Source organism: Lemur catta, chromosome 1 (genome assembly GCF_020740605.2).
Source record: "Lemur catta isolate mLemCat1 chromosome 1, mLemCat1.pri, whole genome shotgun sequence".
In the NCBI taxonomy this organism is placed as follows: Eukaryota; Metazoa; Chordata; class Mammalia; order Primates; family Lemuridae; genus Lemur; species Lemur catta.
Window position 1 is genome coordinate 10,047,102 of NC_059128.1, and position 23,218 is coordinate 10,070,319.

Here is a 23,218-nt window from a genome sequence, read left to right on the forward strand (position 1 = left end):
TTTCCCATCTCGTGACCCCAGTGTCTAGCATAGTGCCTGGCACCAGGGCTGGCTACGTAATTTGCAGTGAAAGAAAAATGTGAGGCTCCTTGTTCAAAAAGCAAAAAAAAAAAAAAATTATGATTTTTTGCATGTAATCCATCAAGCGGCCACCCTTTCCATTCAAACCAGAACTTGCTTCAAATGCTGAATGAAGGCAAAGGTGTTCTAACAGGCACCAAGGCCAAGGAATATCCCTTCTTACTCGTGTTGCTTCCCTGCCTTGGCCAACCACTCCCACCGAGGCTGGTGGTGTACAAGGGGAGAAGACAGGACCCGAGTGCCTGGCCCTGCCAGTTCTCCCTTACTCCCCAGTGAGAGGAAGGTAAGGCATGTTGATGAAACTTGCACACACGCATCAAGAAGTTAAAGAAAAGCAAGATGAGCTTGTTTCCTGCAGCGTTTCCACTGTTCTGGTAAGAAAAAAATACATACGCACCTATAAGCTACAAAATATGAATTGCATAATTTCCATGATTTCATAAATGAGTTAAATGCACTCATCTTTGCATTTATGACTGGCATTATACAATGTAAAGATGAATGGTAAAATTAATGCTAATAACTTAAATTTTTAATTTGTCTTAGAGCAACATTAAATAACAAATAAAAAAATACATAATATGTCAAGAGAGAGAGAGAGCACAGAAGAAAGGAACATGCTTTATATGTTAGTACCTTTAATCATATTTTTTTCTTGCTTTTTTGAGCAAGGAGCCTCACATTTTTCATTCACACTGGGCCCTGCAAATTATGGAGCCAGCCCTGGTGCCAGGCACCATGCTAGACACTGGGGTCACGAGATGGGAAAACAGAGTCTGTCTCCAAAGGGCTCATTTCTTCATTCTTTCATTCTTTTGGAAAATGTCCCAGCCCTTACAGAGCAAGAAAATCAACAACTTTACAGGAAGCAAGAAGGAGTAAAATGACTGACTTTTGTATAGCTGTTGATGATTAAATGAGTTAATACAACTGAAATGCTGAGGACAGTATCTGCAGCATAGAAAGTATTATTCTAAGGATGTCTTAGTCCATTTGCGTTGCTATAAAGGAATACCTCAGGCTGGGTAATTTATGGCTCACAGTTCTGCAGGCTGTACAAGAAGCAGGGCACCAGTGTCTGCTTCTGGTGGGGGCTTCAGGCTGCTTCCACTCATGGCAGGAGGCAAAGAGGAGCTGGTATGTATGCAGAGATCACGTGGTGAGAGAGGAAGCGAGAAAGAGAGAGAGAGAGAGAGAGAGAGAGAGAGGATCTGGCTCTTTTTAACAACTACGTCTCGTGGTAACTAACAGAGCAAGAACTCACTCATTACGGGGAGGAAGGCACCATGGCCCCCCATGACCCAAACACCTCCCATTAAGCTCCACCTCCAACATGGGGGATCACAGTTCAACATGAGATTGGAGGGACAAACACCCAAACAATAGCAAAGGCTTTGCTACTATTATTATTTGTTCCAAGCCAGAGCAAACCTTCCTCAGTCATTGGTTTCTGAGGTTGAGGTTCTGGGTTTGTTAGGCCAGTACAATATTTTGCTTTGTTTGGGGACTGAATTTCAAAGCTATGAAGGGAAGCAGTGCTGCCCGCTTGCCCCTAGCCTTCCCACTCCCAGGTGTGGTATAACCTGGCCACGTCACACATTAGTCACTCATCTGAGCTTTTTGTCCCAGCTTTATTCATCGGCTCCTTCAACAAGCACAGCTGAAGGCTGCTTTCAGTTCCTGTCCTGCATGTGCAATTCTGTTACATAAAGGAACTGACCCCTTTATTCAAACTCAATGTGGAAAACTGTTTGGATCTAGCAAAAGTATCTATAAAGCTTTATTCTACTTACCTAGCACCCTGCTTAGAACTAAGAGAGAACAAAAAGGATGCAAATGAGATGTAGCCCCTGCCTAGATGAGCTTATGATGTAAGAGAAAAAGCAAAATATGCAAAGTGAATATAATGCACATGTAAGTATTTTAAAACCAAAACTTATAGTAGTTACTCAGAAATTACTTTTAAGAGGAAGGGTAGGGCAGGGGTGGGAAGGGAGGAGAAAGTGTGATATAACTTATATCCATGAGTAAATTAAATCTTTATACCACTCACTCCTTCCCCTTAAAAGGATAAGTAGAGGACAGGATAACACCTAAGGGAGATGCTTATTGTTCAAGAAGTCTGGGTCAATGAATCTTTGGCCATCGGGGTATTCCCTGAGCCATTTGGGAGGCAGGGATGAAAGTCCTTCCCTCTGAGGGAAAGGAGAAAGAGGAGATGCCCAAGACATAGGCATGGTAGTGGAAGACTCTTGCAGATAGCGATGTCTAATATTCAGTGTTAAGTTGTTTGCATTTCTGAGTTGCAAAGTCCCCTTCTTTGCCAGTAAATCTTCAAAAAAAAAAAATGGCCCCAAAGACAAAGGCACTGTTTCCCATGAGTGGGGCTGCTTCACCATGAAGAATGACTTACTCATTTTTACATCTCCCAGTGTGTCTGGCACCTGGCAAGAAACTGATAACTATTTATTACAAGAAAGAGAAAAAATAGAAGAAATGATTAATGAATAGACAATGAGAGAGTGAACGATGGTCCTCTAGCACAAGGATTTCCCTAACCCTCACATCTGGGCACGACTTGGAGATACAGGATACACACGTTGAGGGTGCCTCCAAAGAGTGCGTGTTGGATGAGGAGGTGAAGCAGAGCTATTGTTCATTTATATTTGGAGACCCAGCTTATAAATAGGTGCTATGGCCCCAAAAACTCAAAGCACCTCAGCAGTCAGCCTATGTCAGACTGGCTCACATTCAGGATGAAACAGACTGAGCTGGCACATACAGGCTTCTCCACAATTGCTCAGCAAGACTGCGCAAGCGTCTTAAAGCTATGCACCGTGATAGCGTTTGTCTTGGCAAAGAGAGCTATAGGCAGTCCGTTGCCACCTGTTTCGCTATAATACCCACTAATGCTCATTCCTGACTCATGCTGGCTCACTGTTTCATAAGAAGGGCCAGCTCTGCTTCTCTCCCTGTGTCACCACAATAATTATTGAGAACAATAATTTGAACAATGAGAACTTGTAATTCTCTAGTAACAAGCAAAAGTAGTGTCATTTACAGAAAAATAATATCTGGAGTATCCGGTAATGGAAACCATTAGGCTCTACTTCAGTTTGCATGGCAAGTGTAAGCACTGGCTGTAAACGGAATTAGAATAATTCATTCATTCATTCAGCACATACTCATAAAGCACCAGTGATGTGGCAGGCCCTGTACACAGTGGAGCAGACAGTCTGGCTTTATTTCCTCCCACATCTTGATCCAGAGGGAAAGTCATCCAGAACAACTACCATTTGATGGCGGGATTTTGGAGAATGGTAACATACATGACAGATACCCAAGAATACCCTGGCTACCATCTTTGAGGAGTCCCACTCTGGGTGTTCAAGTCTCAAACCAGACACCTCCCACAAATCCCACAGAAATGACAGAGTGGGCAGATCTAGGTCTGAAGCCCAGTCATGCCCCTCACTAGCTGTGTGGCCCTGGACATGTGTCTTCTCCTCTCTGAACCTCTATTGCAGGAGGTAAAATGGAAATAAAGCATGTTCTCTAAGATCACTAGAGCAACAGAAATAGGAGTGATTGATGGATTTGGAAACTAAGACAGATATTTTTTCTTTTTTCTTTTTTTCTTTTTTTGTCTTTTTTTAGAGAGAGAGGATCTTGTTCTATTTCCCAGGCTAAAGTGCGTGGCATCATCATAGTTCACTGATGCCTTGAACTCCTTGGCTCAAGCAATCCCCCTGCCTCATCTTCCCAAGTTCCTGGGACTATAGGCCACCATACCTGGCTAATTTTTTTCAATTGTTTTGTAGAAACAGGGTTTCACTATGTTGCCCAGGCTGATCTTAAACTCCTGGCCTAATCGACCCTCCCGCCTTGCCCTCCCAAAGTGCTGAGATTACAGGCCTGAGCCACTGAAACTGGCCCTAAGGCAGATCTTAAGAACAGCTATTCTGTGCTACTCAAAATTGTTATAACTCAGAGCACATATTAAATGGCAAGTATAATCAGATACATTAGTTCCTCTTAAAATTAGCTCTAGACCCATGAAACAGTTTCAGGAGTACCACAGCCTTTCAAACTCTTTGTTAGGTGACTACATTGCAGTAGCATCTGCAGAAGAACTCAACTCAACTCATGCACAAAATGCCTACCCACATTCAACAGTGACTCCAGTTCTTCCTCCACACAAACCTGGACACAAGCAAAACCTACTTAACACAGTTCCTCGTCCGTTGCTAAGTAACCACTACTGCCTGGTATGAGTGCGTGACCACTCTGTTTCTTGTGTCAAGTCATTATGCCAACATAATTACAGTGAACTTAACATTGGAGAATGGAATGTGGGATTTCATTTTTCACCACCCATGCAGTTACTCTATTGTCCAGAGGCCTAAAGGATATTTTCCAGAACAAAGTGAAAGAACAGAGAGGTCAAGGAAGAACTGAGATCATATGAGGGAGGTGGTAAATATGATTTTGCACGTGACAGTCCACAGGGGTCTACCAATGACACACTTAACCCAGGTGGCAGTCAAACATCTTTTGTCCTCCTTTTCAAATACTATGTTGTCACACCGGTCAAGCCAGGGCACCTAGGACTCTATGCCACAACATACATAGTCCAGAAAAGTGAGGGGCATAATGTCCACAGTTATGGTCATAGTCACCCTACCCACTCCCAGTCCAAGGGGCACAAAGGCCACTGGGATTGTGGCATTCTCGTCCCCCTGGAGTGAGAGGATGGAATGTGATTGGTGTTTCCTCCTAGTAGCTGCGCCCTGCTGCCCAGGCTGTCCAGACAACAGGGCATCCAGGAGCCTATTGGTGGCTGCAGTTTCTCAGAATTCCATGATCACCCTGAAGCCCGGAAACATCCAAGGTAGTTTCTTTCTGAGCTGCTGGATGATGTTTTGTAAATCACTTCTTTTAGAAAAGCAAAGGGTCCCAGGACAACTCAAAATTATTTTCCCCCAGCTTTATTGAGGTATAGTTGGCAAATAATAATTGTATGTATTTAAGATGTGCAATGTGATGTACCTATACGTTATGAAATGATTACCACAATCAAGCTAATTAATATATCTATCACCTCACATGTGCATGTATGTGTGTAGTGAGAACATTTAAAATCTGCTCCCTTAGTGAATTTCAAGTATGCATTACATTGTTATTAACTATAGTCACCGTGCTGTGTATTAGGTCTCCAGAACTTATTCATCTTATAACTAACTGCAAGTTTGTCCTCTGACATCTCCCCATCTCCCAACCCCAGGCCCCTGGTAGCAATCCTTCTACTCTCTGGTTTATATGAGTTTGACTTTCTTAGATTCCACCTCAAAATTATTCGTCCACTCTCTCAGCTGGATTTAAAGTCACTTCCCTTGTTTCACTGGACAATCAATTTTTTAAAACACAAATCCCAGCCACGATGCAGTAGCACTGGGAAGAGCATAGGAAGACAGGTAAGTTAGCAAATGACCTTCAGTATGGTGGGCAACACAGTCAGTCAGTGGGACCCCGGATAAGGCACGTATTCCCAAATGGGACAGAGGGGTCCTTGAAGAGGTGACATCCAAAGACTCCAAGCTGTGGCTTCTCCACAGAGACCTGGGCTCAGCCATCTTTGCTTCCTGCCCATACCCAGCACAGCGCCTCACACAGGGTGGATGTGGAGTAACCAGTGTCCTGCACAGTCACCTTGGGCATCTCAGATGACGGCTTTTCATCCCAGTGGCTGGTTTCCCCTTTCTCCCTCTCCTCATTCATTGAGCCCTGGGGGTAAGTTCATTCGTGTATGTTTAAGTTTGATTTGACAATTTTATAAAAAGCAAAGCAAAACCAGCTTCCAGGCTCTCACCCTGTCTTGGAAGAGGAGCTCTTCCACCAGGGGTCTAAACAGAGCCTGGCACCCTGGGCCATTCTAGACGTTCATGTCCTGCGGCTCCTCAGACCAAGCCAGGGAGCAGGTGGCAGGGCTGTGCTACAGGGGCCCACTATCAACACTGACAAAATAACAGGGCTCTGTCGCGAGCTGTGAGGGCAGACACATGCTCATTGGTTTTATCTGTGGGCAGTAGTTTTCCAGAAAAGGAATACAAATGTCACTTAAACTTATTAAGTCAGAAAAGGAAACGAAAGAAAAAAAAAAACCTGCTTTATGTGTTAGCTACCTTTTGAATGACAACTCTTTGTTTTGATATACCCAGTGGTAAAGGGAAAACTGAGTGACTGTGTTTAAGAGCCTCTTGTTGTGAATATCTAATTTAAATAGCTGTGTCACATGCATTGTTCAAAGTCCTGTCTATGGTGATAAACTGTGTACTTTGGATCTTAATCTTCCTTAATCCCTACTTTCATCATGTCACCTTCCTGTTCATTAACTTGAGCGGATACCTAAGTCCTCTTGAAGCCAGTTCAGTCTCATCCCCAGACTGTCGTTGCAAAGTCCTTCCCCAGCTCAGCCTCCCTGCTCTAACCAGGATGGTTTCCCCTCCTGTGGTCTGTGAACCATGCTCATTCTGCTTCCATAAATTTTCTTAAGCTGTTCCCCCAGCTTGAAAGCACTCTCCCTCCTTTCCACTAACAGTAATTCACCTTGCCCTTCAGAGTTCAATGTGTGCCTGCTTTCCTCCTAGAACTGTCTTGGATAATCTTACACCCCGTTCTCCTCCTCCATCGAGGGCCCCCCATCTTTATGCACAAGGTCTGTTCCAGTCCTCTAAACTTCCCCATGGCTTATGTCTCTGTTTCAAATGTGGAAGGCATATAGTAGGAACTCATCAGATTTGAAACTGAGTCTCATTTTTGTCACCTATTAGCTGTGTGACCTTGGGCAGGTGACTTAATTTCTCTGGGCCTCAGTTTCTTGGTCTACAAAGAGACAATAATGCTCCTTTGTAGGATTGTGGTGATTATTAGAGGTAATGAGCATCGATGCATTCAGGAAGCTTAAGGATGACAACCATTGGTGTTGATGGCCTCTAAGGCCTTCTTCTGGCCTGGCCTTCTCAAAGGTCATAATCAAACACACCAACTGACTGCAGCAGGGGCAGAAAGCCAGTGACTTCCTCCTCATCCCAATCCTGTCTGAACATGCAAACCCCTCCTACCTCCCGCCTGCCCTCCTTCCCAGCACGCACAAAATGCCACTCGCCACTGTTAGTTCCTGAGATGATTTGTTCACTTTGGCCCAGGGGTGTTGTTTGCTCCTCTTCTATGCCTCAGTCTGGGCATTTCAAGGAAGTGGATCCTCTCCAAGCCACTCCCCGCTGTGGGGCCCAGCTCAAAACCACCTCCCCACGAAGCCCTCCCTCGTCCTTTCCAGAAGTTGCCTGGAATGCCTCTGAATCTTCACCCCTCTCTGTGTCCTTTGCTCGTGGCCCTGAAAGGATTCAATGAGTCAACCTACAAAAAGCCTCTTGCTGGCACAGAGCGAGCACTGTGGAAGTTTGGCTAATATTATCCTATTCCTCCATTGCCCACCGTGCTGGATGCTTCCATAGGCCCCTCCGGACTCCCAGGGACTCCGTTGTGAAGCCTCCTTGCCTCTAGCGTCCTGTTGAGCCCAGCTAAGGAGAAATAAGAAATGCTGACAAGGGATAGGAGGGAGGAGCAGAGTGTTGTCAGGGTATTGTTTTCTTCCAGCACCTTCTCTGTGGGCTGCTGAGGGCACAGAAGCCCCCTCCGCAGGGCTCTTTCCCTCTCCCAGTCCTGATAACAGCTCCTACCCTCACCCTCAGGCTCTCCCGCTTCAGAGTCCCTGTGTTACTAGCCCCAAAGTGCTGCACCACCTTTGTGGCTTCTCCACACCTGTCCTCACCTGTGTAAATGGTCCCTTCATTAAAGTGTCCCGAAAATTCCCAAATTGACTATGTCATCTGTTTCTTGCCAAGAGCCTGATTGAGACACTTCCTTTCTAAATATTAGACCTAACAATGTTTTGTTTAGTCAAATGTCATTTCCCTGACAAAAGGTCAGTTTCCTTGAAGCTCCTCTGGATGTATTTTGTACAAGACTATTTTAAATATATAAATATGTTTAGGATTACTATTAGTATGAATTTTATAATTCATACTAATTTTAAATATTTAAATTTGGTGCTCCTTGAGAGTATGTCAGGGACCCCTGGGATTTGGAGGGTTCCTCGAGAGTGAGAAACTGACCCTATTGCCATGCAGAGCCCTGAGGCCATGGGCCCTGGATGAGGGGTAGCTGAGAAGGTGCTGCAGAAGTGGCCTTCACTGCAGGGGCAGGCATCCCTGTGGCTGAGCCCTCAATAAGGAGTAGCTTCTGTCCCCTCCTCAGAGCCACAGTGCCCTCCAGAGAATGAAGAAGCCACCCTCATCAGTAGTACTGAGCAGTACATGAGAATAGGGGTCTCTCTCCCCATGTTGTTCCAGGCAGTGGGGTGGGGTGTGTTGGAGGGAGTAAGCTGCTCCCGGACCTTGACAATGGCAGCTCCAAGTCAGATTTGACTTGCTTTTAAAAATAAAGAAATGAGACATTTCTTGAACCTTATTGTTGTGGCAGGGACTATTATTAATAATTATTGCCCCTCCTACCTTATAGGAGAGGCTAGAGAAATGGTCGTCCAAAATAAAGCCCTAATTTCCCAGCATCCTTTGCAGTTAGGGTTGAGCAGAATTGCCAGGGAATGCCCTCTCTTTCCTGTCCCCACTAGAAAGCAAACATAAGTGAGGAGCCAATTCAGACCCTGCAGGTAAAGGCAATATCCTAGGGATGGAAGGTCTCACCCTCAAGACTGCACAGAGCAGAGCTAAATGAGAATAAACTACTACGTTTTTTAAGTTACTGTTATTTTTTAAGTTACTGATAGAGATAGCTATGAGGCAAATTGTACATGTGAAATATATAAAGTGCTATTATCTATGTAGAAAATCTCAACAACAGCAGAAAATCCACTCTCTAAGCCAATAAGTAAGTTTAACAAGACCACGGCATGCAAGGTCAACTCACAAAATTCCACTGTATTTCTATACACTAGCAATTATATAGTTGGAAACAAAAATTTAAAATACTATTCACAATAGCTTCAAAAATGAAATAGGTATAATTTTTTTAAAAAAGGAAATACCTATCTCTATGCTGAAAACTACAAAATGCTGATGAAATTACATGAAAGACTTAAATATGTGAAGGGACATACCAAGTTCATGGATTAGAAGACTCAACATAGTAGAGATACCAATTCTCTCTAAATTAATCTATAGATTTAATGCAATACCAATTAAAATCCTAGCAGGACATTTTTTTGAGATGTTAACAAACCATAAAATTTATATAGAAGGGCAAAAGAATGAGAATAGCTAATACAATTTTGAAAATGAAGAATTAAGTTGGAAGAATCACACAATCTGATTTTAACACTTATTATAAAGTTATAGTAATGAAGACAGTGTAGTATTAGCAAAGGAATAGACACATAGATTGATGAGAAAGAATATATATACAGAAATAGACCCACAGAGATATGGCCTATTAGTTTTCATGAAAACAATAAAATGGAGACAGTGTAGTCTTTACATCAAATCATGTAGATGCAGCAGGTCCTCGGATAACATTGTTTCATTCAACGTTGTTTTGTTATGATATTGATGGAAAAAAGAATCAATTTCCAACCCCCACTGTCTGTGTGGGGTTTGTATATTCTCCCCTATGTCTGGTGAGTTTTCTGCAGGTACTTTGGTTTCCTCCCACATCCCAAAGATGTGCATGTTAGGTGAATTGGTGTGTCTACATTGTCCAGTGTTAGTAAGTGTGAGTGTGTCTTGCAATGGGATGGCGTCCTGTCCAGGGTGGGTTCCCATCATCGGCCCTGAGCTGCTGGGATAGGCTTTGGCCGCCCATGACCCTGAACTGAAGTAAATAGACAAATAATTATCTTACTTGTTTTTATTAACCTTCGTTAAATATGTGTATAGGGCCAGGCACAGTGGCTCATGCCTATAATCTCAGCAGTTTGGGAGGTAAAAGCAGGGGGATCGCTTGACCCAGTAGTTCAAGGTTGCTGTGAGCTATGATTGCACCATTACACTCCAGCCCGGGCAACAGAGCAAGACCCTGTCTCTAAAAATTTTTTTTTTAAATATGAGCAGTGTTTTGATTTTTATTTAGAAGTTTGGTGATATTTTTGTGACCAGAAATATATTGTGGGAACTTGCATATTTGTTTACATCAATTAGCCTATAGAAAATTGGTTTTGTTATACCTGTTTTGCTTAAAGTCACAGTTTCCAATAACCCATCAACAATGGTAAGTGAGAACTTAGTGTGCAATTGAACATACATATGCAAAACAGTGAACCTAAGCCTCATACCTTAAACAAAACATAAAGGCTATCTAAATTTACCATATAAAATTATAAAACTGTTAGAAGAAAAGACCAGAGAACATCTATAATACATGACCTTGAATTTAGTGATGAGTTCTCAGACATGGCACCAAAAGCACTATCCATAAAATTAAAAATTGATAAATTGGACTTTATCAAAATTGACTTTTGCTTGTGAAAGACACTGTTAAGAGATTGCTGAGGCAAGTCATAGACTGAGAAGAAATATTTGAAAATGTGCATCTGACAAAGGACTTGTATCCAAAATATGTAATACTCAACATTAAGAAAATAAATATCCCAACATTTAAAAACATGGCCCATACCAGGCACAAGAACTGGCTTGTGGAGAGAAGATGTCAAATCTGGTTTATTGAAGAGAAAAATGAAAACCTGAATCGGGAATGACCTATACATACAACTCCTCCCCTCATTTCATGGACAAGCATTTGCTGAGGGGCAGACAAACAATGCAAGGCAGATTGAAATGCCAGCTGGATAGTGGCCCAACAAAAAATCCCTGCACAGAGACCAGAAGGGGGACAGCCTATTCCAATGTGTCTTTCTCTGATGTCAGAGATTCTGCCCTTTTCCATGTGCACCCACCGAATGAGTCCTTCTCTCCAAGACTCTACAGGGTGTGGCTCCACTGCCATTGGTTTTAAATCCGGAGCCCCTTTGATCTACTTAAGAAAAGCAAGACAAGAGCTGGTTCACGAGAAGGCACAGAGGTGAAGCCAGGTGATGAACTTGAGACTACAATTCAGGAGCCCACACCCTGACCTTAACACAGCCCACAATAAGCTGGTGGCCCCGGGCACGTGTCCATATCTTCAAACCTCTGTTTCCTCAGCTGTTCAGCAGATGAACTGGGCGCTCAGACTCTCCCAGATCCACCCCTCCAGCCTGGACATCCGCAGATTTGCTGGGACTGACATTGTCACTCATAGATCTAAACGCTTTTCCTTCTCTTTTTCCTGCCCAAGATTGGAAACCCTTAGCATGCTGGTCCTTTGTCAAAGGCCAGCAAGCTTTGACCACAGCTAAAGACACATGTCCTTGCTTTATGGAAACCCAGAAGTTGAACTCCTGGCCTCAACATCCCTTCCCTTATTGAGTTCTCTCCGTGCCTTTGGCACAGGCTACAGTTCTCCAGCAAAGATGTCCGTCGTCTCCACCATTGCAGACCTCCTGGCAGATTGCAGCAGCCTCTGTTACTTCAATGTATAATTTATATGGCCCATTTTCACTGCCAAGGACAGCCCACAAAGTACACTTGATCCTGTGCAGGAAAACAGTGAGTTCTGCCCTCTGGGGTGTGTGTGCTCTCCATCTACGACCACACACAGCTTTTCTGAAGTCTTTTGCTTTACTGGGGCACCTCACTAGGCCAGGAACAATGGGACCTCAGAATAATAGGACAGTCACCACAATTTCAAGGCTGCTCTCAGAGGCAGGGGTGTGGGCGACATTCAACACGTAGGATGGGTTCCAGCAGCTGGAGAGCCATCCCTCGTGGGCCCACAGCTTCATGGCAGCACGCCTGTGCAGGTGAGCAGCATGACGCCCCAGGCACTGTGCTCCTCATCAGTAGCCTGGGCTCCTTTCCTTCTACACTCCCTGTTACCCAGGGGGCTTCAAACATGTCATGCCAGCTTTCTGGACTTTGGCCTCCTCATCTGTAAAATACATATGCGTTAGCTCCTACCCTGCCAGCTTCACTGTGCTGCGGCAAGGATGAAGGGAATAAAATATGTATACGTTTTTGTAAAGCACTAGACCCTTGCTACACAAAGTTTGGTCTGTGGATCAGCAGCATGGGCGTCCCCTGAGAGCTTGTTAGCAATGCGGGATCTCAGGCCCCATCCCAGACTGACTGTGTCAGAATCTGCATTGTAACAAGTGCCTCCAAAGCGATTTGTGTGAGAAGTGCTGCAATATGCGAATGAACGTAACTGTGGTTTGGGGGACAGAATGTGCGGCTTGGAGCCTGTAGGTCTTCGTTCAAAGTCAGCTGTGCCACAGGCCTTCGTGGCCTTGGCATGCTGCCGGAGCCCCTGTTCCCTCAACTGGAAAACCAGTGTCACCCCGCTGCAGTGGGAGAGTGTGGGGTGGACAGGAGATGGGGGAGGGCTGAGGGGGCAGGGAGCTCCTCCCCAGTAGGGGGGGGAAATGAGGTAAGGGGTCGGGGGCGACTCTTTGGCCAAGCAGAGGATGGAGGAGGAGGACATCAGACAACAGAGGAGAGCAGGAAGAGGTCAGTGCCTCCTTCTGCCTGCCCCGTTCCCCTGCCCCATACCTTCCCCAGTCACCAGAGCCGCTTGGCATGGACCCTTGAGTCAGTTGTTGCCCAAAGGCAGCTGAAGAGTGGACAGGTCCCTCTTGGCTGTCAGTTATCCAGAGCGGTACCAGGAGGGCTGGAGGGTTTTCAGCCTGCCCCCAGGCCACAGGGCATTGCCATATTGCACCTAGAGACCCAGGACTGAGGCGGGGGAGTGGACGGGGAACCGAGGAGCAGCCCCAGGTTATAGTCCCCCGAGGCACTGTCTGCCTGTCTAATGAGTGATATTCTCAGCTGGCCGGTTTCTCTGTTAAGCAAGCTTCTTGATGTAACTCGAAGGAGAGGGTACTTGACCTACGTTTCAAAATTTCCCAGCAATGCTGGGAAGTGGACTGCGTCACACTTGACAAGATTCCATTCAAGTAATTACCCAGGGAGAGGTATTATAATTGCAAGGATGTAAGTGCTCCATTTCGTGGGTTTAAAAATACCAACTTTATGGGGCTGTGGTGAGCATTAAATGAGATAATGTGTGGACCGCTCTTGGCACAGGTTTGTTACTAGTCTTTCCCAGCTGTCTTCCAGACAAATCGAAAGCTTTGCTCTGGCCCTGAGGCCCCTTCCTCAGCCTCAGCTGGGAGCCGAACTCTAATTGGCTCTGTTAATCAATATTTTAAGTGCAGGATGTTGGAGCCCCAGGGCCTGATCCTAAAAGCTCTTCCATTGTTTTCAAGAACCACAAGCAGCTTGGCCCTCTGTGCTTTCCATAGCTGAACCCAATCCCTTGAGAAAATCAAGTTAAAGATGTCATCTGAGTAGTTTTTAATGCTCCCAGGTGTGCATTCAAAACCTAGAGAATGTGCAAATCAACACGTGGGGCACACAGGACGAGGACTTTGTGGGCGCTGAGCAGGTGTAGATTGAATCACTGGCCTCAATTCTTCACCCCTCCCTGCATTCACACCCTTGCCGTGGCCTCCTTTTGGACAGAGTAGTTCCTGCCCCTCAAGTTTGGGCTTGACCATGTGACTGACTTTGGCCCACTGAAAGTGACAGTGTGCTGGTTCCAAGCCTGAAGAGGCCTCACGTTTGCCATCACCATAAGGAGGACGTCCCCTGGGCTCCGGAATGAACGCTGGTGGCGCAGCACCACCCCCCCTGGCCCACAGACCGTCAGTGAACATGGAAGATGCGGGCGCGAGGCACAGCCGCCCACCAAGCCCAGCCTCCATCCACAGAATGGCTCTAGTCTGCCCACAGATTCATCAGGAAAAAAAAAAGATTGTTGTTTTAAGACACCATGTTTGGCCGGGCGCGGTGGCTCACGCCTGTAATCCTAGCACTCTGGGAGGCCGAGGCGGGCAGATCGTTGGAGCTCAGGAGTTCAAGACCAGCCTGAGCAAGAGCGAGACCCCGTCTCTACTAAAAATAGAAAGACAGCTAAAAACATATATAGAAAAAAATTAGCCGTGCATGGTGGTGCATGCCTGTAGTCCCAGCTACTCAGGAGGCTGAGGCAGGAGGATCGCTTGAGCCCAGGAGTTTGAGGTTGCTGTGAGCTAGGCTGACACCACGGCACTCATTCTAGCCCGGACAACAGAGTGAGACTCCGTCTCAAAAAAAAAAAAAAAAAGACACCATGTTTGGGGATAGTTTATTATGTGGCATGATTGTGGTTGTAACGAGCCAATACACCATGGAATAGATGTGAAAAAATAAAATGGGAGGGAAAAAAATGTGGGGAGAAAAAGAGAACAGGAAAGAGAGGAGGTGAGAGTTCCTTACGCTGTACTAGCTCACTGCGGCTAAAAAGTGACATGGCCATTGCATGTTCTCAACTGCAGGCACACATTGTGGGAACACGTTTTAGAGTCACATGGCTCAGTCATACCAGCTGCACATTATCCTGGGAACCAAGGTAAGACCCAGCCCAGGAGTGGGGGGAGTGTGCAGGGGTGCAGGAAAGCAACTGCAGAACTAAGAACACCCAGGGAGCAGTCAGCAAGGACCGCAGAGGAGACCAGCGATCTGAAGTTACAGCCCACTGGGACCACAGGCACAGCTCCGGAAGGTGAGATAGGGCGAGTCAGAGTGTTAGCCTTGGGCCAAGGCAGGCAAGGGACAACCAGAGTTAAGCCCATTTCCTGTGAGTGGGGGCTGGCAGGGACTAGGCAGGCGCCCGGTTTTAGGAGGCAGGAACTTGAGATAGTAGGAAGGAGTCAAGTAGATAGACAGGACCCCCAGTGGTGGCACTTAGGGGACCTGGGGGCTGTGAGGTGCTTGTCCACTATAGGGGACTGAATGGTGGCTGCCAAAAAATGTAGCCACGTCCTAACCCTTGGAACCTGTGAATGTGACCTTATTTGGAAAACGAGTCTTTGAAGACAGATGCAGTTGAGTTAAGGATCTCAAGAGGAGATCACCCTGGATTACCCAGGTGAGTACTAAATCCAATAGCAAGTGTCCTTAGAAGACTGTGGTCCCCAACCCCACCCGATACTGGTCCAAGGCCTCTTAGGAACCGTGCTGCACATCAGGTCCTTGGAAAAACTGTCTTTCATGAAACCAGTCCCTGGTGCCAAAAAGGTTGGGGACCTCTGCTATAAGAGACAGAAGAGGAGAAAAAACAGAGAGAAATCCATGTGAAGACAGAGGCAGAGGCTGGAGTGATGCAGCGCCCAGCCAGGTAACACCTGGAGCCAGAAGAAGCTGAAGAGGCAGGGACGGACCCCCCCTGGAGCCTTTGGAGGGCGCATGGCCCTGCTGACACCTCGATTGCAGATTTCTGGCCTCCATGACTGCAAGAGAATAGATTTCTCTTTAAAGCCACCCAGTTTGTAGTCATTTGTTATGGTAGCCCTAGCAAATTCATACACCACCCCACCCTGAATCACAGCACAGAATCAGCAAAAGAGGAGAGGGTCCCCCCTCAGAAAAATATCCCTTGGAAGCAAGTCCCTTCATACTTGAGCACCTATAAAGTGTCTCATCCTAAGGGGTGGCCTCTCCTTTATTTTGAACAGCAGAGGACCGTGAGACTCCCTCAATCAATGCTAGTTTCATATGCATATAAGGATCACCTGGGAATTGGTGGAAGGGGGTTTCATAATTATTTCTGAGAGCACAGTATCACCTATGCAAGTTCTGGACAACAGGTAACAAGATTGAAAGACGACTTTTAAAGCATCACGGTAAGTAGTTATGTAGTGAGATCACAAACCTTCGAAGAGGAGCTATTCTAATGTTGCATAAATGAGGACTTGTGGCTTGGGATTAATTTTCCAGTGATGGCATCTTTTATAGATTTAAAAAGTGGGGAAATGGGGCATCACTGAATATTTCGGGTCACCTTCTACCCAGCATCTATGGTATTTCACACACTTCTCAGGGAAAGGCTCTTGATGTAGGCTTCATTAACTCTGCTTTGGGTCAAAACAGTGATTGACATAAAGAAAATGTAAATAAATATCTACATTTTGAATGATTCAATGAACTTCACTTTGATACAGACTCCATTAGCCCCAATGTTGGGCTGTGAGATGTCCTGGACCAGTGAGTACTTCACCTAAATTTCAGGGATGGCAGAGAACAGACCAATGGAAAGATCTTTTGGGGGACATAGGCCCAGCCCCCGTGGCCATCAAAGGGAAAGATTGATGCTGGGGGGAGAGGAAAGCTTTCCTCCCCAGGCCTGAAGTCCAGGGCTGCATCTCTCCAAGGCTGGGTTGGCCACAGTGTGGTGGTGGTTGTGGTTGTTGATGTTATCTTCATGTAAGACTGTCCAGGCAGGGGTGGGGAACCTGCAGCCTTAAAGCCACATTGTGGCCTACTAGATCTTTAAGTGTGGCCTTTTGACTGAATGCAAATTTCCCAGGTCCCCCACCTCTGGTCAAAATTCAGAAGATCTGGCCCCGCTGGACCCCCATCCTACAGGGCAGCACCTCAGATCTGTCTCTTCCTCTACACAGGCTGAGGACGGCTCTCTGGGTTGCCTGAGTCCTCCCCAGCCCCTGTTGCCATTAATAATGAGTTGGACTGTCATTTTTCTTGGAGTAAAATATGATTTCTCTATATGCATGTTTCTATTAAAAGTAGAACAATGGAACAGGAAAGATGATTTATATCATGAACTCGAGGAAGGTTCCTGGTTGTTTAATACACAGATCATCCTGGATTATCCAGGTGGGTACTGAGGATTACTTTGTAAATCTCTTAACTAAAATACGTCATTAAAATTCTGATTACAACTGATCTGTCACATATACCAAGTTAAATATTCAATATGCACAAATAATTCTTAGTACTAATGCCAAAAAATTTTAATATCATTAGTTTTATTTATTTTGTTTTCTCTACAAATAATTATAAACATTTGTAGGTTTTTTAAAAAAATTACTGTCCAAGGCATTCGTTTTTAACAGGATGGTACTGCCCCCTAGAGGGAATTTTGGAAATTTGCTCTTGTGCTTTCAGTAGAGACGGAGGGACAAAGATACCTGATGTCTTGAAGTATGTAAGACCATCCTGCACAACTGAAAGTTATCTTTATATATTCCAAAGATTCTGTCACGTAAGAAAAAAAACCCTCATAATTATCAGAGCCAAGAACTTAACCACGTTTTACATGTGTTAAGTATGTTTGGCATAGTTTTAATATAGATTGAATTTTCCAGGAATGTCATTATCTTGCAAAGCAGGGAGAGATTTTACTTTGATTTGTTCTGAACTTTACCAAGAATTATTCACCATTTTAGAAGATCATGTCACCAGTAGCAATGTACTTCAGTCAGTCTGTTTTTGCCACTATCACATTCTTGGTGATTAGATATAGAGATATGGGTATGAATATATATATATTTCTTAAGCCCTAGTTTCAAAACGCCAAATATAAAAAGTAAGCATTAATAATTTTTCATTGAATATTGTGTCATCTTAATTCTAAACTAATATAGATACAAAGGACTCATTCTTTCATTATATCTTCAGGTATAATAGTGCTTGAACATTTACATATTGAAATTGAAATATAGACTATTTTATTACAAATAATTTTCTTTCATTTCTCTTTTGTATTCCAGTTTGGGCACTATCTTGTGTGTCACTAGATGATGTTATCTATATATTGCACTTCTGGATGAGAGAGGGCATTACAAAGTATTTTTAATCTTCACAAAAAATGTATAACCCTGGATTAACACTTCTGATACTGCTATGCACAGATTTTAAGTCAAATAATAAATTTATAGCCATTAAAACAGTGTGGTATTGTTGTAGGAGACAAAGCTCTTTGCAACAGAATAGAAAATGTCCTAACTGGTAAACTGATATATAGCCTACTATATGAGTTTTGAATACAAAAATTGAATATCAAATCAAAGATGAAATGAAAGACAATTTTATCCACAGTGTTGGAACAACTGGCTAAGACATATGTAAGATATGTAAAGCACTCTATGTGTACCAAATTAAATTCTAGATAGATTAAAAGTTAATTTAGGCTGGGCGTGGTGGCCCACGTTTATAATCCTAGCACTCTGGGAGGCCGAGGCAGGCAGATTGTTTGAGCTCAGGAGTTCGAGACCAGCCTGAGCAAGAGGGAAAAAATAGAAAGAAATTAAATAAAAATTTTCTTTCCACTAAAAAAATAGAAAGAAATTAGCTAGACAACTAAAAATACGTAGAAAAAATTTACCGGGTATGGTGGCACATGCCTGTAGTCCCAGCTACTTGGGAGGCTGAGGCAGGAGGATCGCTTGAGCCCAGGAGTTTGAGGTTGCTGTGAGCTAGGCTGACGCCATGGCACTCACTGTAGCCCGGGCAACAAAGTGAGACTCTGTCTCAAAAAAAAAAAAAAATTAATTTAAAAAGGTGACACCTCAGAAGAATCTAAAGAAAATAACAGTGATGATGTATCTGATAGCTAGCAGAAATCCCCTTTTTAGGCACACAGAGACAAAAATAATAAAGTAAAACATTGGCAAGTTTTCATAAATATTAATAACTTTTCTATTAAAAAATCCCCCCCCCACACACACAAAATACAGTGATGAACTGGAAACAAAAATTTGCAACATCTATGAGAATGGATTAAGATAGCTAATATAACATTAGTTCCTATGAATCAGTAAGAAAACAAATTCAATAGAAAAAAGGTCCAAGAATAAAATAATTCACAAAAGAAGAACTGCATAGCCTAATAAACTTAGAAATAGTTTTAGCCTTACTAGTGGTAAAAGGAAGTGTAAATTAAAATAAGTCATCATTTTTCACCTGTTACATCAACAGAGGTTCTTTTAAGTGACAAAGCTAATTGCTGGTGAGGGGTAGAAGGAAATGGATCCTCCCACATACTGGTGTGGGGGTGTAAGCTGATACTATTTTTGGAGGGCCGCCTAACAATTAGTATCAAGTGCCATAAGAAATGCATAGTTTCTAACCCAGCAATTCCAGCTCTAGGAATATACAGAAAATACCTGCGCCCTATGATGTTAGCACTGTATGCCCAGATAACTTCTAGGAGTAAAAATTAGAATTTAAACCCTTAAAACGGGGGCGCTGACACATTGAACTCTATAGGACAGAATATTTGATGACAATTAAATATGACGTTAAAGTTCCGGGAAAGGCAAACGTGTGGGGAGGGAAACAGATCAGTGGTCGCCACGGGCGGGGAGGGGGTGACTCCAAAGGAGCTTGAGAGAATTTGGGGGGACGGGGAGGAGGGCGATAAAATGTTATATATCTGAGCTGGTGCTTCCACGGCTGTGAAAGTTCGTCCAAACTCACGGAAGCGTACACTAAAAGGGTGAAGTTTACTTTATGTAAATTACACCTCAATAAACTTGACTTCAAAAAAAGTCTTGTTGAAGACGATTAAACAGCCTGGGGAAATTTAAATAGTGCGCGCAGGGTGGTTGGAACTTGGCGGGCGAGGGGCAGGTGTACAGATTCAGGGGAGGCGGAAACGGACTGGAAGGAAAAGCTCCAAAACATATCAGTGTCTCTCTCTAGAAGTGAAACCAAATACTGTTTTTCTCCTTGCGTTTTGTTTGATTTTTGCAGCACACAGCTCTTCCGTTACGGGGAGAACTCTCACAGCTTGGAGCTGTGGCCCAGTCGCTGCGGCTTTCGGGCGCTTTAGAGCGCTTTTCTCTTCGGCAGCTCCACCCAGCAAGAGCGAACCCACCCGAGGGAGACAGCCGTGGGCAGACCACAGGGACAGAGGCCTGGGTGTGGGGGCGGGTGTGGGGCGACGCCTGCGCTCTGCTCGGGTCCCCACTGGTTGGCAGAGGAAGTGCTACACGCAAGGTTTCATTTCCTGAGCTGAGCGGGACCCGGACCGGCCTCAGCATGAAGAGTGAGTCTTGGGCTGGGCAGGGGGCAGGGGGCAGGGGACAGGGGACAGGCCTCCCGACCCCGCCCTGCGAAAGGCCAGGGTGAGCTTACACCCCCCTGTCCCCTTCAACCTGCTGACTCACTCCCCGCTCCCCCGCTCTCGCTCTCTAGGGCTGGTGGCTGCTGCAGTCGGAGGAGGTGAGTTACCTGGGTCGCCTCCATCGCCAGGAGTTCACCTGGCTCCTGCCCCTGGAAGGCTGGGAGACCGTGGAGACGCGGCTGGCTGGCTGCCGGGGTTAAGAGGGCTGGCTCACCCCCTCACCCTCCCCTCCCGGAGCTGGCTGGGTGAACCACAGGGGCAGAAAGCAACACTCACAAATCTCCAGGGAAAAATCCCGCTTCCCCCACCCTCCCTGTTCTGGTCCCAGCTTCTCCTTCCGTCCTTATACATAATGAGCATATAAGGAAGATTTTGTTTGAAAGGGAGTTTGACACATTGACTGCCACACTAGAAAAAAAATTTTTTTTTCTTGGAGCCACCATAGTTTACTATGAAAATAGAATAAAAACTTCAAAAACAAAACAATCCTTTCTAATGTAATGGAAAAGTTGTTATTTTTTATTGTTTTCTGTGTGTGAGTTATATGCAACTTGAAAAATAGTTCGGCTTCCAAGGTTAAGAGACGTGTGAGTTATATATGTGTCATGAGGCCCCGGGCTCAAAACTAGTGTGAGTTACATACAACTCACATGGCAGTGAATGTGTTAACCTGAACACCACAATGCCTTATTTCACCCCCACACTTACACACATACAAACCTGAGACCCACTGAGGGACAGTGACTTTCCCAGTGTCACACAGCACCTGGCTCCACACCCGCCACCTCTTCTTCACCTTGGGACTCCACTCCAAGCTGCTGTTTTCCAAATGCTCAAGCCAACGGTCCCCAGAATCTGTTAAAGAAGTCCTAAGGGGATCTCTTCCCCTGAGGCCACCGCCCCATCCAGCTTCTCTCCCCCCACAGCCGTGGCCGTGGGGGCTGTGCCGGTGGTGCTCGGTTCCCTGGGCTTCACCGGGGCAGGAATCGCGGCCTCCTCCATAGCAGCCAAGATGATGTCTGCAGCGGCCATTGCCAACGGGGGTGGAGTGTCCGCGGGCGGCCTGGTGGCTACTCTGCAGTCAGTGGGTAAGTGTCTGGGGCAGGAGGACCAGAGTCAGGACGGGATCCAGCCCAGGGGCTGATCCCAAGGAGAGATCCTCTCCCTGCAGTCTGCCATCCTCAGCAGCGGGGTCCTTTGTCTCTCCCTCACCCTGCCTTCTGACTCCTTCTGAGTGAGGTTTAAAGTGAGAGTGGAGGTGTGAGGAGGTGCTGGCTAGGGAGTGGAGGGAAGGAGGCCCAGGGTGCATGATGCCTGGGTTCTGGGTTCAGCTCTACCCAAATCTGACACCTGGGAGACATCGACAGGCCCCTCCCCTCTCTGGGCCTCATTGGCCTCCTGTGCAAAGTGAGGGACTTGCAGCTCTCCAGGTCTGTCTGTGGATGACTCTCCATCTCTCAGTTCCTATGGAGTCACCTGTGTTCTCCCTTTCAGCCACCTCTAGCATCCTCTGCCCCAAGCAGAGCCCTGGGGGTTTCAGGATGTGGAGGAGGGATCCAGGTGGGATCTCTGGGCCTCAGGCCTCCTGAGGGGCCTCGGCCACTGGCCACTGCCCACTCCCCTGTGCTTATCCTCCGTTTCCTCCCCAGGGGCAGCTGGACTCTCCATGTCATCCAACGTCCTCCTGGGCACTGTTGGGTCTGCTTTTGGAGCCTGGTTGGCGGGTTCAAAAAAGGGAACAGAGACACCTTCTTCTCCTCCCCCAGCTGGACCTAAAGCTGAAGAGGACCAGCCAGAAGAAAATGTACCCGAAGTTGAACCTCCAAAAGCCCCACTCAAGTCAGATGAACATGACAAATAAAATCACGTGCAGATGTGCCTCCCCTGTCTTTGCTTCTTGCAGCTCTGGTTGGGGAGTTCTGAGCTGGAGGTTTCAAGGCCTCCCCCTTCTCCCAGCCTGCATTGTCATGGAGGGGCAGAGGGAGGTGACAGGTTGACCAAGCACAGAATCAGCAGGCAGGAGGATTTCATTAGTCCCAGACTTACAGGGATGGGCAATATGGTCTGGGGCAATTCATGGACCTTCTGTGGGCCTCAGTTTCCCCCTCATTCACTGTTGGGCTTGCAGGTTCCTGTTGGGAGGAAGGGGTAAAGGGTAGCCAGGACACATTGTGAGCCACTGACCCCAGAGCCCTCCGTCCTTCATTAATGGCACTAGACATCCGGCATGAGCAACACACTGTCCTTTCCTTGCCTGAGTTCAAAGTCCAGTCGGGAGGGCCACAAGCATGCCAGCAGGAAAAGGCAGTGTGCCAAGTGTTACATGTGGGCCCTGTGCACGGGGATGGGAGGTGACTGCGTCGGGAAGGGTCACCATGCTGTGTCTGGAAAGTTGAAAGGGAGATTGAGTTCACACATGAAGCTCTGCAACCCTAACCATGTTCTCACCTGAAGACTCCTGTCCTTGCGTAGGGATGGGTGCTGCAATGGATGGGAGGGGTCCACACTGATCCCCAGGAGTTTATGATGTCCAGAGGAACTGGCCGCTTACTCAAACAAGAGTGACACAGAACATCGTGTTCAGTGCAGGGCTGGGCTCAGGCCACCAGCAGCAAGCGCAGAGGAGCAGAGATCTGTTCTGTTCTCATATCTGCAGAGGCTTCCTGGAGGAGGGGGCAAGTAGCCTGGCATTGAAAGGTGGATGGAGGAAGGGAAAGGTGCCTGGGGGAAGTAGGGCCCAGCTGCTCAGTGTGAGAATTGGAGAGAGATGAATAATGAGGCATTTCCATGGCAGTGTGGGTGCAGAAAAAACACCTACCAGAAGCCAGCCAGGCGAAGGGGACATGTAGGCAGCCGTGGAGCCCATTAGAGGTGGGAAAGGAACTCCCAGGCATGGTGGTTTTGGAGGGAGGCAAGTCTGGGTCTGAGCGACACCCAGCTGTCCTGCCCCCATCCATTTTAGGCTCCCTGTACTGCGGCACATGCACTTCCGTTGCCCCTAAACTTCCCTGTACTTTATGAGACAGAGACCTGGGCTCTGAGCTCCCCGGAAGACAAA

The 23,218-nt window shown here is 46.1% G+C and overlaps 1 protein-coding gene across 1 annotated transcript; it reads left to right on the plus strand.

The window, feature by feature from the left end:
• The first annotated feature begins 19,776 nt into the window (after positions 1–19,776).
• LOC123645038 (interferon alpha-inducible protein 27-like protein 2) lies at positions 19,777–22,040 on the plus strand. Its single transcript, XM_045561541.1, has 4 exons — positions 19,777–20,082; positions 20,232–20,258; positions 21,087–21,248; positions 21,810–22,040. The coding sequence occupies exons 1-4, from the start codon at positions 20,076–20,078 to the stop codon at positions 22,019–22,021; spliced, it is 408 nt and encodes a 135-aa protein (XP_045417497.1). The 5' UTR covers positions 19,777–20,075; the 3' UTR covers positions 22,022–22,040.
• The last annotated feature ends 1,178 nt before the right edge of the window (positions 22,041–23,218 follow it).